The following is a 20312-nucleotide window of genomic DNA, read 5'->3' on the forward strand; positions in this document are numbered from 1 at the left end:
ATTAACGTGTTATTAACAATAAAATTCAAAAATTTCAAATCCTGCTAAAAAAATTATATTTAGTTACAGGGGTCGATTATAATCATTTTTGGTGAATAGACATACCCTCGAAATTCTTCACACTTTCGAGAAAAAAAATCGTGAAGGTTTATTATAATCGACAAAATTAAAAAATTTCAAATCATTCTGAAAAAATTATGTTTGATTCTAGAGGCCATTAGAATCATTTTTCGTGAACAGACATACCCTCGAATTCCTACCCACTTTCGAGAAAAAAAATCGAGTAGGTGGAGAAATTGCAGTTCGACAGCCACAACTTTGAACGTTAATAACTTTTGAACGAAGCCTCAACCAACAAATTGGTATTCTTGATTTTCGTCTTATTTTGGTCTCTAGAATCTCCCAATACAATTTTTTCTAGGGGTAGTCGAACACCCTTTATAGTTATTTTCCACTGTTTTAAGATAAAACATTTCCACGTTGAATTTCTTTTATAAAAATTATATATGTAATCGATAGAGAAGATAACAATAATAGTGACAATATTTTGTTTATTACAGCTCAGTTTGCGAAGTAAATATCAACCCTTTTTCATCGAATATACAAACCAGTAACAAAGACGTTTCCCGCGTTGCATTTTTTGCTCTGTATTTACACCCTTCCAAGTCACAACATGTAAATCGCGAGCTAACACGGCGTGAAACGTGTTAATAAATATGTATTAAGGGAGCGCGACGAGCGCAAAGATCGAATCGTAAGAAAAATAAATTAGGTAGAAACGACGTTTATAATTTCTCATGCACACTGCCCGGCAACTCCGCAACGCCACAAATTCAACGGTCTGTTTAGCGACTCTGGAATTCAATATCTATCGCTTAACCCCGTAATTACCAATTACATTAGCATAATACTATTTTATTGAAAGCCATCGGGGGATTAAACCTTCATTATCACGATTATTTAGCGAACGGAATTCACGAGCATCGGACAAACTCGATAAATATGAATGGGAATGGACCGTTCTTATAGATGTCAACTGCACAATTCGATAGAGTGCTACTTCGAAGATTAAACATAGCGCTTACGAAACAGTTTCGATAATTATAAAACCACTGTATACACGGTTTTGGCAGTTCAGAATAAAGTTACAAGCAGATATTTCGAGCAAACAAGTGCAGAGCATGATACAACACATATTTATGTCATTGAAACATCATTGTTCCCTGAGAAACGTTAAATTGTGGCATTTTTCCATCTTTTCATTGACCTTTTAAATGTTATTTCAATGTTTCTCTCCATGACTCCGCGATTTATGCTGTTTCTTTCGAAATTGACGAAGGATATGATCAGAGAAATAATTTCTACTGTCACGATAGATATATTAGATGACTGTTGTTGGCCTCCTCGCGCGAGAGGCTCTCTGGTTTGTGTATCCAGTGGCTTTCAGACGCCATTGCCGGGGCCGCGTAGCATTTTGCTGGCATTTACCAAATTAAGAAGGGAGCCTCACAAAAGAAAACAAAAGAAAGACTTGATCTTTCTACTATATTTTCTATTTCTATTTCTATTCTATATTTTTTGGGTACGATACTAGTTACTAATTACAAAAATTAAATGACGATTACCATTTATCGTTCGATTACAGGTATAATCAGGGAATTATAAATTAAAAGAAATTTCTTTTATTGTAATAATTATAAATAGATTGATTAATTTTTTTTAATTCTAATGACGATGTTTCTACCAGACCCTAGATCTGGGTTAGGTCTGGGTTAGGTCTGGATTAGATCTAGATTAGATCTGGCTTAGGTTTGGGTTAGGTCTGGGTTAGATCTGGGTTAGGTCTGGGTTAGGTCTGGATTAGATCTGGCTTAGGTTTGGGTTAGGTCTGGATTAGATCTGGCTTAGGTTTGGGTTAGGTCTGGGTTAGATCTGGGTTAGGTCTGGGTTAGGTCTGGATTAGATCTGGCTTAGGTTTGGGTTAGGTCTGGGTTAGGTCTGGTTTAGATCTGGGTTAGGTCTGGATTAGATCTGCCTTAGGTTTGGGTTAGGTCTGGGTTAGGTCTGGGTTAGGTCTGGGTTAGGTCTGGATTAGATCTGGCTTAGGTTTGGGTTAGGTCTGGTTTAGATCTGGGTTAGATCTGGGTTAGGTCTGGATTAGATCTGGCTTAGGTTTGGTCTGGATTAGAACCCAGACCTAACCCAGACCTAACTCAGATCTAATCCAGACCTAACCCAGATCTAACTCAGATCTAACCCAGACCTAACCCAGATCTAAACCAGACCTAACCCAGACCTAACCCAAACCTAAGCCAGATCTAATCCAGACCTAACCCAGACCTAACCCAGATCTAACCCAGACCTAACCCAAACCTAAGCCAGATCTAATCCAGACCTAACCCAGACCTAACTCAGATCTAATCCAGACCTAACCCAGATCTAACTCAGATCTAACCCAGACCTAACCCAGATCTAATTCAGACCTAACCCAGACCTAACCCAGACCTAACTCAGATCTAATCCAGACCTAACCCAGACCTAACTCAGATCTAGGGTCTGGGTTAGGTCTGGGTGATGTCTGGGTTAGAAAAAAAACAAATTTCGAAAGAGAAATATATGATAATATCCCGATGAAACGATTATCATGAGGTCCGTTCCAGCATAGCAATACGCGCTTATCGACTTCAACTTCTGCTACTTCAAAGATTAACACAGCGCTTACGAAACAGTTTCGATTATTATAAAACCACTGGATACACGGTTTTGGCAGTTCAGAACAAAGTTACAAGCAGATATTTCGAGCAAACAAGTGCAGAGCATGATACAACACATATTTATGTCATTGAAACATCATTGTTCCCTGAGAAACGTTAAATTGTGGCATTTTTCCATCTTCTCATGGAACTTTTAAATACTATTTCAAAGTTTCTCTCCATGACTCCGCGATTTATGCTGTTTCTTTCGAAATTGACAAAGGATATGATCTGAGAAATAATTTCTACTGTCACGATAGATATATTAGATGACTGTTGTTGGCCTCCTCGCGCGAGAGGCTCTCTGGTTTGTGTATCCAGTGGCTTTCAGACGCCATTGCCGGGGCCGCGTAGCATTTTGCTGGCATTTACCAAATTAAGAAGGGAGCCTCACAAAAGAAAACGCTAGTGAATGGCCGGCAGGATAGTAACGAGGACTGGCAGGGGGTGGGAAAGGTTGGAACCGAATCAAGAAATAATACTTCTGTAGTAATGATGCAACGTTCCCCCGTTACAATCTCTATCCACCCTTAAGGAAGCCCCTTTTTGCTCTCTCGACCTCCGTTTCTTCTTCGAAACGATACTCGAGCATTGTGTTAAAAGTGAGTTTTATAGAAGAAAAACCATCGTCCCTCTATCCCATGAATTTCATTCCATCTCGAAATTATTCCTTCGAATTATTCACGAATTAATCGATATCGCATTTAAACAATAAGTGATTCAATTTTTTCTGTGTAAATAAATTTTGCAGAAATTATTTTAATGATTTTTTTTAAGGAAACCAAATATTTTCATCCCTTAAACGATCAGATCAAAGATATATCGTCTTTCAAAGCAGTCAGACTCGGGCATGAACGTTAAGGGGTTAATTGATAACGTTTGTTGCAATAAATGGAAAAAAAATAAAGAAACGACAGAATTATGTCAGCGATGAAGTTTCACACCGCGTGTATTATTAATGAATTTTTTAGAAACCTGATCTAATCTTTGGGAGAACGTTCGTTGAGTCGAGTGCCGGTTCGTTTGAACGTTTTTGTATAAATTGAAGACAGGGTTGGATATTGGTTTTCAACCACTATGCTTTGCTTTTTAGAACGACTGTCTGGCCGTATTCGCGCAGACTCGTCGGGAACGATGCTCGAGTGCGTCTGTACTCCTTTTCGTAATCGGCCCCCTCCGCGGTATTTGCGCGCACTCTTAGCTCGGATACTGAAATATATACCGCGTTTATGTACCGGATCGTTCTCCTCTGTACACGAGGGGATGACCAGGTTTCGTTTGCTAAACGTTTCAATTTGCAGAAAGGTAATTTACTGAAACCTTCGGGGCACGAAGCCGACGGGGACGAGGCAAACGTACGCGAAACAAGTACACGCGAATTAAACCAGCTGAACTTTTACGATTAATCTTTGCCAATGGAAAAAATGTCCACGGTTACAACTAATCGAGACGTGAAATTGCTTTTTTAACACTTTAATGGCCACATGTATCGCACGAAAACCGTTGTTCATCACCGTTAATATTGTAGACCAAAGTGAGATACACGAAATGTGAGAAATATTATGTGAAATGGTAACCGATCACGTAGATTCACGCACACGTGACTTTGGCCAACATCTGCTGGCTCGCGAAGTCACACATACGTGACAGCGGCCGTAAAGTGTTAATCGTTACTACGACAGTTGCGATTTTCATTGGAGCAAGTAAACATTTTGACAATTGTAATTTATTGTATTAAATAAATTTATTTATTGGTAATTGAATATGCATTTAATAGAGTATAGAAAAATAAATCGATGAGAGTTACAAATAGTATGACTTGCAATGAGGCTGAATTTGAGAAAGAAAGTCTAATATAGTCGAGAAAGAATTTGTTATGCATATTTATAGAATCGAAATTTATAGAAGTTGTCACACCTGGGAAAAATTTTAATGGGAGATTCTGGAGACCAAAATAAGTCGAAAATCAAGAACAGCAATTTGTTGATGAAGGCTTCGTTAAAAAGTTATTAGCGTTTAAAGTTGTGGCTGTCGAACTGCAATTTGGCCACCTACTCGAATTTTTTTCTCGAAAATGCGTAGGATTTCGAGGGTATGTCTATTCACCAAAAATGATTGTGATTGACCCCTTCAATCGAAAATAATTTTTTCGGAACGATTTGACAATTTCTTTTTCGTCGTAAAATTTAAGCACATTCTCGAATTTTTTTCTCCAAAATGCGCAAGATTTTGGGGGTATGTCTATTCACCAAAAGTGATTGTAATTGACCCTCGCAGTTGAAAATAATTTTTTCAAAATGATTTGATATATTTTAATTTCGCCGAAAAATTAAGGCACCTACACACTGTCGATTTTTCTAAAAATCAGTTTTTCATTTTTAGTAATTTTGTTTGACGCCCTATGGAAAAGTTGTCTAGTACTTTTTTGTAGGTATCCATGAGCTCTACCCCAGAAAAAAGTTTCATTGAAATATTGTCGCTATTGTAGGAGTTATGGTCGTTTGAAAATTGGGTCATTTTTAGGGGGTTTTTCTCAATTTACGGGGTCAAGGAACAACTTTTTCAATATTGTTTGAATTTTTACATATTCTTCGTCAAAATACGCGTTGTTTGCCGCTTCAAACATTAAAATCCTTCGATCCGTTCAGAAGTTATGACATATTAAAGATTCGCATGAAATTTTCGAGCAACATTTCCGGCCATAAATGACATTTTCGATTAGGAATTTTTTTTCTCAAAACTGCGTAGGATTTCGTGGGTATGTCTATTGACCAAAAATGATTGTAATTGACCCCTGCAACCAAAGATATTTTTTTTAGAACGATTTGAAATTTTTCAATTTTGTCGAAAAAGTTCACACCTTCTCGAATTTTTTTCTAGAAAATTGATAGGATTTCGAGGGTATGTCTATTGACCAAAAATGATTCTAATTGACTCCTGCAACCAAAGATATTTTTTCTAGAATGATTTGAAATTTTTCAATAACCTTTTAACGAAACTCTTTATCGTCTTATTTTCTTATTTAAAAAAATTTTAAATCATTCTGAAAAAATTATTGACGGTTGCGAGGGTCAATTACAATCATTTTTGGTGATTAGACATACCCCCGAAATCCTGCGCATTTTCGATAAAAAAATTCATTACTGAAAATATAATGGCTGACTATAACTGTGTATGTTCCCCTGAAAATTGAAAGCTTCAAATCATTCTGGAAAAATTATTTTCGGTTGTGGGGATCGATTATAATCATTTTTGGTGATTAGATATACCTCCGAAATCGTACGCATTTTTAAAAAAAAATAAATTCATTACTGAAAATATGTCTGACCATATCATCTGTCTGTTTCCCTGAAAATTGAAAAGCTTCAAATCATTCTGGAAAAATTATGTTCGATTGTAGGGGCTATTAGAATCATTTTTCGTGAATAGATATACCCCCGAAATCCTGCGCATTTTCGAGAAAAAAAATCGAGTAGTTGGACAAATTGTCGTTCGACAGCCACAACTTTGAACGTTAATAACTTTTTAACGAAGCCTCAATTAACAAATTTGTATTCTTGATTTTCGTCTTATTTTGGCCTCCAGAATCTCCCATTACAATTTTTCCCAGGCTGAACATCCTGTATAATCATTTTTTTGAATTTCCATTATAGTACTATTTTGCTTTTACTTTTATTGCTATTTCTCATCTAGTTTATATTGCAATCATAAAAAGTATATAAGTATGAGAGTAAATACGACCTTGTTTGGTATCATTTTCACTAGCAAAAGCTCAGCAATGTGATTAAAATAATTTCACATAAAAGTTTCATTTTCATTTATAGTTCTAGGATATTGTGGTGATGATTTCGCGAACAATATCGAAATAAAAATAGAAACCACTAACAAGAGACCACTGTACACATTGTTTTGCACGCAGAATACTAAATTTTTTGCCGCGAAAAATATGTGAAATTGATACGAGCGACAGGACGAGGGTTGCCATAATCCCCAAAAGTTTCACGCATCGTAGAAAACAATCGCGGCCCGGCGTAGCGGCTCGCTATAAGCAAATTATTAAATTTAAATAACAATGGCCGGGAACAATAACCGGGAGAGAACATTTTATTCGCTTCTCGATGGAACGTCGAAAGCTCGCTTCGAAAGGCGGAATATATATTCGAAACGTTTCACGCGCGACCCAGTTGCGCCGTCGAACGGAACGTTACTTTTCATTTCAATCTCGAACGCGGGATAAATAACGACGAAATTGCACGTCGATTCGGCTCACGCACGACGATATAAGGTTTCGAATAAAAACGGGGGGGAAAACGGGGAGGGGAAACGGGGAGAAGAGGGTGGCAATTCAGCGCAATCAGCCCAACGATAATTATCATCGCGAAAGCCCCGGCTCTGTGTCGACGCCCGCTGTAATACAGAGACTGTTTCAAAACATGGATTATCCGATGTTCGATGTCATCGTGAAATTTAATCAATCGGAACACGCTCGTAGAATTTTAATCACGGGAATCGGAAAAATCCGTTCCCCGGCACGTACACGCGTGTGTGAACGCGAGCCTTGTGCGCGTGTGTGCGATCCACGGGCGCTTTGACGACGAGCGGAGCGTAACTTTTATCGAGGAAAGGGAGGATTTTCCATCGCGCGACATTTTATTACGTGAAATAAAAAAGGACGATATAGAAAAAAGAACGGGTGCTTACATGGCGCCGACGTACAGGGCGTCCCTCTTACTGTCCAAGTAGAGCGTCCTGTAGTACAGCATCCCGCAGCTGAACTCCCTCACGTGTTCTGAAAGCAAACGTAAACAAAGAGGTTAAAACGAGGAACAGAGACACACTCGCCAACCATTCATTTCTCGAGGCGTTCTTTCTTTGCTTGACGGATCGTTAGATTTTCATTACGACTTTTATAATAACGCGTCCCGGTGCCTTTTCCCTGGTCTTGTTTCGTTCGGTTGTCGTTTATAGCACGTCGAGTGACGGTAAGCCGGGCAAAGTTAACCAGGAACTTATGTCGTTGCTTCGGAAACTCGTTGAAATTACACGGCACGTAACGCCCGCCATCGATGGCGAGATGTTTTTATTGTGGGACGCGTAAAATTGCGAGGTAGCGAATAAATGGGGAATTGATAGAGATTCGGGAGGAAAACTTGCAACCGCGATATAAGAATTTCTGTTTTCTAACTTTGAGACACACATGTCGCGAATTTCTACTTTAAGAGACCTTTCTACTCTGTGGGGTTTAAAAAATTCAATTTTTTTTGCGTTTTCCTTTAGTATGTAGTCTCGAAAATATATCTACCAAATATTAAATTGAAATTTGAGAAACTAACGAAGTTATAGCCTGCTGAAATGTACAGCGCAGGTGTAAAACGACTGGACGTGGAACTTTCGAGCTGTTTTTCTCGAAATTACATTTTTGTGGTACGAACTATACAATTTCCACAAGAACATTGAAAAGTTCACAAGTTACAGAGCAGAACATTGAAAGGTTACACAAGAACACTTAAGTGTATAGTACGGGCCATGATATAGCGAGGTCGTAAACTAATCTCTTGAGCAGGTAAATTAAGATATTCTGGGTTAGGTCTGGGTTAGGTCTGGGTTAGGTCTGGATTAGATGTGGCTTAGGTTTGGGTTAGGTCTGGCTTAGGTTTGGGTTAGGTCTGGGTTAGATCTGGCTTAGGTTTGGGTTAGGTCTGGATTAGATCTGGGTTAGGTCTGGGTTAGGTCTGGATTAGATCTGAGTTAGGTCTGGGTTAGGTCTGGATTAGATCTGGGTTAGATCTGGGTTAGGTCTGGGTTGGGTCTGGATTAGATCTGAGTTAGGTCTGGGTTAGGTCTGGGTTAGGTCTGGATTAGATCTGGCTTAGGTTTGGGTTAGGTCTGGGTTAGGTCTGGTTTAGATCTGGGTTAGGTCTGGATTAGATCTGGCTTAGGTTTGGTCTGGATTAGAACCCAGACCTAACCCAGACCTAACCCAGATCTAACCCAGATCTAATCCAGACCTAACCCAGACCTAACCCAAACCTAATTCAGATCTAATCCAGACCTAACCCAGACTTAACCCAGATCTAATTCAGATCTAATCCAGACCTAACCCAGACCTAACCCAGATCTAACTCAGATCTAACCCAGACCTAACCCAGACCTAACTCAGATCTAATCCAGACCTAACCCAGACCTAACCCAGATCTAACCCAGATCTAATTCAGACCTAACCCAGACCTAACCCAGATCTAATCCAGACCTAACCCAGACCTAACTCAGATCTAACCCAGACCTAACCCAGACCTAACCCAGATCTAATCCAGACCTAACCCAGACCTAACTCAGATCTAATCCAGACCTAACCCAGACCTAACCCAGATCTAGGGTCTGGGTTAGGTCTGGATTAGATCTGGCTTAGGTTTTGGTTAGATCTAGCTTAGGTCTAGCTTAGGTCTGGGTTTTCTGGTTTAGGTTCTGGAATATTCATTTAGTAATATACTTTACCAAGATCGATCGAAAATAAAAAAATTGCATAACCTTGAATTCGAAAAATACACATCTGCAAACAGTTTTGAATCGACAAACTTGTGAAGACTCGAAACTGGAGTTTGACAACACGTAAATACAACTTTCCTTTCAACCTCCAGGAAAGTTTAAAAATGCATCGTTCACTCGGAAGTATATATGATGTTTCTCGAGAACTTTTGGTTTTCGAGCAGCTCGTTATAAGATGAGAAGTTTATTATTTGCACATACTTTATGTCGAGCGAGTGACACTATAAAATGTCGAGAAAAGTGGCAGAATTTAAGTATCGTAGATCCAGTTTGCAACGACGCGTGGAAGGAACTCGTATTTTCAGGCTACCATTCTCCTTAGAAGAGTAATACATTTCGCGACACTTGATCGTCCCGTTCTCCGGACCATAAATTCCAGGCAGCTTTAATTTACGAGCATCCGCGAACAAGCGTTGCTAAATAAAAGTTTAACCGTGTCACATGTAGAGAACTACTCGCCTCGGATCGTGGACGAAATTCTCTGCAATTTTATATTTCGGTGACTTTCTGAGAGATTTCGTAGATTAAACATCCATGTATGTGATATGATTGGACTTAAAAGCAGTGATAAATGTACTAGAAGATATATTAAACAGAACGTTCTAAGCAAATACCAAATTCTGATTCCTGTATCACCAAAATAATTTATTCTTATTACTAATCGATATAGGTCTGGGTTAGGTCTAGCTTAGGTCTAGCTTAGGTCTGGGTTAGGTCTGGATTAGATCCGAGTTAGGTATGGGTTAGGTTTGGATTAGATCTGGATTAGGTCTGGGTTAGGTCTAGCTTAGGTCTAGCTTAGATCTAGCTTAGGTCTGTGTTAATACATACATGTTTCCTATCACTCACTTCAATTCTCAGACACACTCGCCTAAAACAGTCAATTTTTCTTCCAACCTTCGTCAAAAGTTGAAAGCAAAATTAACAAAAATATCTGTTAACCGCAAACTGTTAGCAAAAACTAAATAAAAGAATATAAATCGTCGAAATAACACTATGGACCGCCCCCGGGGGTGAAAGCTTGGGATAATACGATGCTAAAAAATTGGTCCCCCATCTCTGCTCCTCATAATAAAGAAAAATATCGGAAGGACGCTGAGAGCACACGGCTATTTTTCACAACATTAAGTCAAGTCGGCAATCATTTAAGAGTGCACGTTGCAGAGTTCTCTTTGGGGGGGTTTTGGGAGGTGATGGAAGTCGAAGGGGTGGTTCCTACACCGGGTACAGTTCTCTGTCTCATCCCCCTCTCTACCCCACTCTATCTCGTCGACACTGATCTGCTTAACATATGAAAGAAAGCCGACCCTCCCCTAAATATACTCGTTCTCCACTTTGGACTAACAGAGCGCGAACAATACTATATTTTATACGGTATCAGGAGGGGCTGACGTCGAATGAAAGGGGTTCCTCGCCGTCGTGGCACAGACAGAGTCCCTTTTCTCTTTTTCTCTTTTTTCTCTCTCACTCCCGCGTGTTTACACATCGCGATTCGAGCCAGCTCCATCCACCCCCCCTTTTTTCTGCCCCCCCCCCACGAACCCATGAATGAATGCAAAAACCTGATCTCTCGCTCTGTCTCTCGACCAAGTGACGTATCTACGGCCCCTCTTAATGTTGGGACTTACTACCCCTTTTTATGGGAACCCAGACTCGTTGCTGCCCCCCCCCCTGTGTGAACATAGCGAACTGCAAGTGATATAATCGCGCTATTGTTGCCTCGACTTAATGAGGCGGACACTCGTGGTTGGTAGATTACGCTGAACGATCAGTTTGGATTTTATGAAGAGTGTGGGGAACTCCATTGTAAGGAGAATCTACTTGCCAAGTTGCATCGTATCAAATACGATCTATTTTCAATAATTTATCAATTATATTTTCAATAATAGCGATTTATTTTCCAATAAAAATAGACTCTGCACCAAATGGATACAAAATTCATGCATGGAATGCTTAATCTCAACAATCATAAGATAAAGATTCTTGGAGTTTACAAACCTGACCAGAATCCTATTATCGCAACCTTCGAGGAAGAGAAACTTATTGCTCTGATTGTTCCAAGCTGGTATTAAGGCAAAGAATGATAGTGAAGTACAGTGAGAGAGAAATAGGAAACAGTAAAAAGTGAAACATAGTTATTCGTTGATCCTCAGAACACAGTTCATCGCGACTCATAAATAACGCGGCTGACAGCCCCACAAACTGGGTGGAAATGACTCTGTTCAAACCTGAGCAGGCTTCTGTGAAAAAACCTCGATCGTCGACAATTCCGCGATATACACACGGGGGGAAACACTTTAAGTGATAAAATTACACGCAACACGAACGTTACCATTACTGTTACGCTATCTACGTGAACTTGAGGACAAAAACTCCGGCTAGATCGCCACGGATAGATCCAGGAACACCCTCGATCCTCAGTAGGGGGCGAGATTTATACTCGCGAGCACAGTGGCTCGTTTTTCCAGCTTGTCAGTTAGGCCATGTGTTATTTTTATTTTATTGCCCTAAGAAAATCGTATCGCGTGCATGGAAGATGATGCCCACACTTGCTATTCGTTTGGCCAGTATAACTGTTGGGACTCTGGTTCGTTCGTTGGATAAATCGTTGGATCTTCACGCGTTTTGCAACGATTTAGCTTGAGGGTGCAAGGTGCAGGGGTGCAAGACTATTGAAACGACAATAATTTGAATAAATCGTTAATTTCAATGGACGTTACACTTGCAATCAGTTGACAAAAGAAATGACATGTATTTAAAAGGCAAGTCATAAAATAAAAATTCTGAGAGCATCTTGTAAATAGGGAATCACTATAGTAATGGTACTTATCTTCTGGGTTAGGACTGGGTTAGATCTGGGTTAGGTCTGGATTAGATCTGGCTTAGGTTTGGGTTAGGTCTGGTTTAGATCTGGCTTAGGTTTGGGTTAGGTCTGGGTTAGATCTGGGTTAGATCTGGGTTAGGTCTGGATTAGATCTCGCTTAGGTTTGGGTTAGGTCTGGGTTAGGTCTGGGTTAGATCTGGGTTAGATCTGGGTTAGGTCTGGATTAGATCTGGCTTAGGTTTGGGTTAGGTCTGGGTTAGGTCTGGGATAGATCTGGGTTAGGTCTGGATTAGATCTCGCTTAGGTTTGGGTTAGGTCTGGGTTAGGTCTTGTTTAGATCTGGGTTAGGTCTGGATTAGATCTGGCTTAGGTTTGGTCTGGATTAGAACCCAGACCTAACCCAGACCTAACTGAGATCTAATCCAGACCTAACCCAGACCTAACTCAGATCTAACCCAGACCTAACCCAGACCTAACTCAGATCTAACCCAGACCTAACCCAGACCTAACTGAGATCTAATCCAGACCTAACCCAGACCTAACTCAGATCTAATCCAGACCTAACCCAGACCTAACTCAGATCTAACTCAGATCTAATCCAGACCTAACCCAGATTTAGGGTCTGGGTTAGGTCTGGGTTAGGTCTGGCTTAGGTCTGGGTTAGTACATTTATGTACTATATGTACCAACATATAGTACTTATGAAACAATTTTTGATGTATTTGAAATTCTGTTTCAAAATTTTCGAACGAAACATAACATATCTCGTTCTGTGTTACATTTTGTTTATTTCTATATTTATAGTCTCCACTAGAAATATCACATAGAACTTCCCTAATCTGTATTTCACTAATTGATGACTTAATTTCTCATATTTAATACTCCTGATTCGTTTATATTCAATATTATAAAAATATCTAAAAAACAGTAACTAAAAGAATTTACAAGATTGAAACAGTATATTAGTCAAAACTTCCCACATTTAACATACGAAAATTTAATTTTATAAACCCTGAAAACGACCACTAACGCGAGAGACCCAAGTTTTATTTTAAATTGCTGACTACTATAATGAACACAAATTGTATAGAATAGTTCGAACACAAAGAGTAGAATTTATTAATAGTAAACCATTTTTATTTCACTAAAATTCCATTTGTGGTTCGAGAGCGTGTATTTACTAAACATGTTAATAGAAAAGGTATTTATAAAATTATTTACGCGTCGTCCGTGGAAACATAGGCTGTCGATGTTCTCTCTTTGCGGGTAATACGCGAGCGGCGCTCTGTTTGCGTACTTATCGAGACGATAATGCACTAAACGCGAAATGTAAATCACTAATTGCCAAATATTTGCGAATCGCAAGTACGTTTGCTCGTCAAACCCGCCGCGAACGTTTAGAACGCTTATCGTCCATGCATCTCCTAATAGTGTCTCAATCAATCACGGACTCGAACACGCTCATAACTCACATGACCAATCAAAAAACACTAAATACTACCATGAATTTTCGTGACATGTTCGAGTAAACACAATGATAAATCGTAGGAATTTTATTTTCTTAAAATTAATCAAAAATTGATAACATCAAATATGAGAATAGCAAGAAGCACTGAGAGAGTAAAATTCTAGATAATAATTCTGTATTTGAGTTAACAGCGATTACACAAATTTCTAAATAGAAATATCGTATAAATTGCATCATTTCAAGCAGAATTGTCAAAGATTAACAGCGATTAGAAATTAGTAAATAGAAATAATCGATCGCATCTTTTCTAACAGAATTGTCGAAGATTCAGATTGTATAAAGACGTATCTTTATTTAAATAAAGCGCTATGCAAATTATCCATTAACGACGTAGGTTGATCAAGATCGCGCTAAACATGATTATTTACCGTAAATTGCTTTCGTTGAAAAAGTTTCTTGGGTATCGTGCTTAGATAAGATCGACTCTCGGGGGGTTGTTAAAGCAGCGAGATAGCCCTTAACGACTTCGGGACAGGAAGCTATTTATTTGAATTCGGTGGTGCCCCGCTAGCGAGTTAATTCGTTCAAACAGGATTTTTCAATTAACCGTGCCCAATTGTCACCGTTTCTCTGCATTCTCCATTGCTATCGTTGGCCTTTGCAAGCAATAATACTCGTCAAACTCGATAAAAAAGCCAAGAATTGCAGGAGAAGAGTGCATCATCAAGTTTGCTCGCTAGGATAAAAATAGCGTAGAAATATGAACATTTTATCGTTTCTTTCGACCCAAAAAAGGGGCCCAAAAGGAATTTTTCACCCCCCCTCCCCAAGAAGCCACTGAAGTTGTTGCATTATTCATCAGCCTCTGAAGCAATGAACGACCAATTCTCGAGCTTGTAATTAATTATACACATTTCAACCCTTAACGCTTCGACTTTCATTTCGACTTGCAAGTTTTCAAGTTTCAAATGTTACAATCACGTGTAAATAATAATTTTGAATTAAAAACAGTCTCTATTCTCCTCAGAAGTAATATAATTCTGATTAGAATATTTATGTTAATTATAATTGAATAATGTGAGGAATTTTTTCCAATATTCATTTGGGGGTGCAAATTGGGGTTGTATTCAAAGGTCTGACGACAGAAAACTGTTTCATTTTTTATTATATTACTGCTTTTTGATGAATAAACAAGACATTTATTTTTTACTTCTAAACAATTACCAATAACAACTCAAAAATAAATTTGAAATAGAGATTTCAATTTAAATTTAAAATTGAAACAGAATTTATGTCTGTAGTCGTGTCTATTGAATAAATTTTATTTTGTCTATCAAAAAATAAATTTATTTTTGATTATTTTGATATCTATAAATTAGCTAATATTCAATTTAAATAATAAATGACTGAATTTGCAGGATTATTATATCTCTAAGTAAAAATTCTTCGAGAAATGTTACAAAAATTACTTTAATTAAGTATCAAAGCGAATTATAACCTGTTGTTTATAATTATTTAGTGCAAGTATCATCGTTTGATTGTTTTCAAGCAGAAACTTATTTTTTATTTCAAACATGTATTCTGTAATTTTTATAACTGCATTTGACAATTTAAATTCGATGTTATCGAATAAAATTCACAGCTCAATTCCTCTAAACGAACAAAAAAATTTATGTAACATTTTATTTTTGCTAAAGTGACGATTATATTATCAATATTTTAACGTAAATATCGATAAACAGAGAATGAGAATTACATGGTCCGGTTCATGTTAACATTTTTAATTCATTAATCCGGTTGTCGTGCAGAATATTTCCCCAAGCCTTGTAATTTTACCGAGCATTTTTATTACTTCCCTTCTGTCGGCGACTGTTGTTTCAATAAAAGTGAAAAAGTAATAATTGTTATTTACGCCCCGCGGCCACGTAAAACCAGTTACAATATTCTGCAGAGTCCAATTTCGAACGGGAAAACAAATTTTTCAATTTTAATAACAGCGTTTAACAAAAGCAACTTTCAGCATGCAAGATGGACTGCAATTATTAAAGTTACTCGAACGTGGAAAAAATTGTTTCATTTTAAAATACAGCCAGCTACAATCTCTTCCAAAACTGTCTTTTCAGCTATAAAAAAAACTATTAAAGAAAATATAGAAAGTCCAAAGAAAGGTTTTTAATTATTTAAGTTTAAAGAATTTTACTTCGATCGTTGTTGGTCGAAATTCATCGAACGAGTTTTACTACCAAAACTGTCTTTTCGCCTATAAACTATTAAAATGCTACGAAAGTTTCTCATTTTTAAATTTTAAAAAATTTGACTTCGATCGTTGTTGGTCGAAATTCATCGAACGAGTTTTACTACCAAAACTGTCATTTCGCCTATAAACTATTAACACTTTACCCACCGGTAGCCTATTAATCGACTGTTTTACCGGCCAACGCTTACCGACCGGTAGCCTATTAATCAACTGTTTTATCGGTCGGTAAGCGTTGGCCGGTAAAACAGTCGATTAATAGGCTTATCGGTCGGTAATGTGTTAAAATGCTACGAAAGTTTCTCATTTTCAAATTTTAAAAAATTTCGATCGTTGATTGTCTGGACGAAATTCATTGAACGAGTTTTACTTTTACCTTCGTTAACGAACAAGTGCTCGTTGCATATATTGGATATGACGAAAATCTCACGTACCTGTTGTACACACGTGCTGTGTGAAACACTTTATGAAAAGAGGTCGGTCATTACTCGTTACCGCGGAGAAATTCGAGTACTTTCCGCTCTAATTACGCGACCCTCACCCCCATTACGCCTGTCCACCGTTCGAATGATTTTCCTGGCTTCCTTTGCTCGTCGCTTTACAAACGAATGCGATTAATTCGACCGTAAGCTTCCATCGATCCCCGCAAAATCGACAATTATCCATTGTTGCGTGTAAATTCCTGTGTTTTTTTAGTTGTTTCTCTGATTTTTGCAACTTTACGCGATACAGTACCACGATTTCTGTTTTCTTTACTTAAAATGCAATTTTAAGAGCAAAATTACATTTTTGCCAGATTTGCAATGAAAATTCCATATTTTCTGTTATAACATTTTTCTTTTGTGTCACTAAAATTTTGAAACATGATACAATACACATTTTGTGCCATTAATATTTAAATAAACCTAAGAATCTTCTGCTTTCTTTACAGCTTATAATGCAATATTAAGAAAAAATTATATTTTTCTCGGATTTGCAAAGAAAATTCTTATTTTCTCTGGCCACATTTATGTGTTACTAAAATTTTGAAATACCATCGAGTTTAAAATTATTCGATTAAGCTCGATAAATTTGATCAGAAATAAACATAAGAATTTTCTATATTCTTTGCAGCTTGAAACACAATTCTAAAAAAAAAATATTTTTCCCGGATTTGCAATGAAAATTCCTATTTTCTCTGGCCACATTTTTGTATCCCTAAAATTTTGAAATAGGTTCGACTTTAAAATTAATCAACCAAGCCTCAAAGATCAAATAACAAATAAACAAGACCATTGGATGATTTAAGTGTAGAAATTTTTGTGCTTTTCGAGGATATTTTCCCTTGGAGGGTTAAAGTGGGCCACCTTGGGCGGCCCCGAAAGGATTAAAATAATAACACAGTTGGAAATTGGATACGATCGTAGTGGTACCCTCGTAATCTATGGTGGCCATATGGCGGTGCCGGCTGGAACGAAGCCAGGCGAACGCACCAAAGAAGAAAAAAAAAAGAAAAAAAGAAATGATCGCATACCTAATCTGGCATTGTGCGAGCGGGTTAGGGAGCCCCAACTTTATTCAATCGCGACTGCGCTTCGCTATGGTCTCGCATTTCGAAGGAAGACGAATGGGGTGGAAAGATCGAATGGGGGTTATTCTTCCCGCACGTGTCGCGAAATCCGCTTGCACCCCGATAAGATGACGCTGATAACTGAGGGGGGAGGGGGTGGGGGGAGGGGGGGGGGCTGTCGGGTGGATCACGCGCGATGCATAAAATTGTCTGCCGTCGCGAATATCACTGGATTTATTTTCAATTATGGGATCCCGTGAATTCTCTATTCTTTGGCCAAGTGAACTGCAAGGGTAGGTTAATAATAATATTTATAATCATCGTTTTTTTACTATACCTGTTACCTATAACCTACTACCCTTATAATTTGATATTAACTTAGAAGTTTACAATAAATTACATCTCTGTTATCCCACTATATATCCAATAAAAACTTTCGAAATAAAATGAAAATCTGTTTCAAGAAACTAACCTATACATTCCAAGTATTTTCGAATGATTTTAAGAATTTATATATTAAAATTGAAATGAACGAAAATGAAATCTACAGGTTGCAAATGATAACAAAGGGGGTAAATTTACATCCTCTTTGTCCGCCATTTTTCTCGTCATCCGATCGTCGAAATTCGATTCTGGCGCGCATTCTTCCGCGAATCATAACCTCACATTACGTTCTCGCGATTTCCATTGGTCGATCGCCCGCGGTATTTTTCGCCCTTTTCGTCGGTGGGCTCGATTTCGGATTAATGTGTAACCGTGGTATTAAATTGGTCGGCTCGATATTCGCGATTTTCGCGGTAGCTGTTCATTTCGGGGTTACGCGAGAAAGGACTCACCGGGGGCGTTTATTTATTGTTTTATTATCTGATTTGTTTACACGCCGATGGAAAGTGAAACTGGCCAACTGAGCTTAATCGTCCATTTTCTACTGATTCTCAACTCGCGATCCAGGGAACCAATTTTTATTTCGTGATTTAATAATTCCCTTCTCTTTTATTTTTGTATATTCAATAACAATTAATCAGGATAAAAATTTTAGTATCTTGGTTATCCAAAATTCAGTTTAGAAGAATAAAACCTTAGTACTGAAATTTTTTTAAAAATTCTTGTCAAGGAATGTGGAGAACTTTTCCTTAAAATGATTTCTAACGCCAAAAATTACATAGAAATACAATGTTTCACTTTCGAAGGAGAAACTAACAAAAATAGAATATTTTGGAGCAAACAAAATTAAGGAAAACAGTTTTTAAACTTATCTAACAGTTTTTAAATTGATTACGTAATTATAGTTGGTTTTGTGGCGTTGCTTCCCATGCTCGCCACCAGAGGGCTCACGTTTCTCACAAGCGCTCTTTTCGAATCACCACAGTTTCCATTTCCCCCCCAAAAACATTTATATTACTCTTAATTTGCGACAAATGTCAAACTTTTGAAACACATTTTCTAAACCACCACTTTCAACAATTTTTCGTAAATTAAAAAAAGCTTGTAATTTTGTAATATACATGAATTCTGTCGAAAACAGATTTCTTGATGACCCATCAAAGAATTTTTTACACCAGAAAAATTAATTTTAGCTTCACTACTAAGAATGTTACGCAAGAAAAAATTGGAGATCGATTTTAATCACTTCTTTCGTCCATTAGAGAGATTTAAAGTTATTTTACAGACGAATCTATAATTTTATGAAAATTTGATAGTGTCATTGCACACTGGAGCGATGTTTTCTGATTCCTTTTGTTCTATTGTTTCGAATGGCATAAGGGAAGGTGATTCGCGACATTTTGAATCAACTAAAATCGATCTGTAATACGATAAAAGATAAGACAGAAACTTAGGGGCTTCCCGGCTATCTGGAATCTCTATGGCTCTGAAACACTTCCTTCCACGACGTGTGTCGAGATCGTATCCGGGTGTAAATTATTCCCCAGGTCGATTAAAAGGTGCCGATTGAAAGTCCGCTGAAAGCTTTCGGCGTTACTTCGTTGTAATTAATCCACTTTCGGATCAAATTCCAACGCTAATTTTGTGTAAAATACGCCTGGAATTTCATTACCCCTCCATTAATTACCTTTTAACAAAATTATCGATCCCGTTATTTCGCGAAAGATTCATAATGCGTAATATCTGCCTTTCGCGCGAGAAATAAAATTATACGCGATGAGTAATTTAGAAATTTTCATTTATAAGATATTTATTATCGTAATATCTCTGTTCTTCGTGCATAGAAATAAAGGTATACGCGATGAGTAATTTAGAAATTTTCATCTGTCTACGAAATGCAAATCATTTGGAAGATATTTGTCATCGTAATGAGAATATGTCAAGCTATGCATTATTCTAAACAAATGGAAGCTTAGGTACTTACATAATTACTTCCTCAAACGATAATAGAAATACACTAATTAAATGCATCAAATTAAATGCACCAAACAATATTAAATACTCAATAAAAATAATTTCATAAGTTCTACTAAAATTGAACAGTTTTGTTTATTAATTATAATCGTTTCACCTGGAATAACAAAGAGTAATTAAACGAATACGAAAATGTAGGAATTAGGCTACTTTATTAGGCTATTTTAGAAAAATTATTGACGATTTTGTCAAATTTATGACTACTTTGCAATTGTTGACTGATACAAATATATGAGCCTGTCTGATTACGTTCCAATAATATCGACAAAGTTAAATATTAAATGAAAATAATTTTCTACAATACTAGACATAACTTTTCTTTACAATTTAATCACAGGAAATATAAGATTCACTAAATTTCTATGCATTTGAAAGATCTTTTCGTTTTACACGTATTTTTATGCCATCGATTTACACTTCTAAATATACAAAATGTTCCCTCAGACCTGGGAAAAATTTTAAGGGGGGATTCAGGAGGCCAAAATAAGACGAAAATCAAG

At 37.4% G+C, this 20312-nt stretch overlaps 1 protein-coding gene across 2 annotated transcripts in view; it reads right to left on the reverse strand.

Annotated features, from left to right (window-relative positions):
* The window catches only part of LOC122402895 (semaphorin-2A), a 680389-nt gene that overhangs the window by 83413 nt on the left and 576664 nt on the right, over positions 1-20312 (reverse strand). For both annotated transcript variants that reach the window (XM_043406053.1, XM_043406054.1), the window contains one exon: positions 7455-7542. In XM_043406053.1, the coding sequence (XP_043261988.1) occupies positions 7455-7542 (88 nt within the window). The remainder of the gene's footprint in view (positions 1-7454; positions 7543-20312) is intronic.

Source organism: Colletes gigas, unplaced genomic scaffold (genome assembly GCF_013123115.1).
Source record: "Colletes gigas isolate AHSC1104 unplaced genomic scaffold, ASM1312311v1 Colletes_gigas_Sc00041, whole genome shotgun sequence".
Classification (NCBI taxonomy): domain Eukaryota; kingdom Metazoa; phylum Arthropoda; class Insecta; order Hymenoptera; family Colletidae; genus Colletes; species Colletes gigas.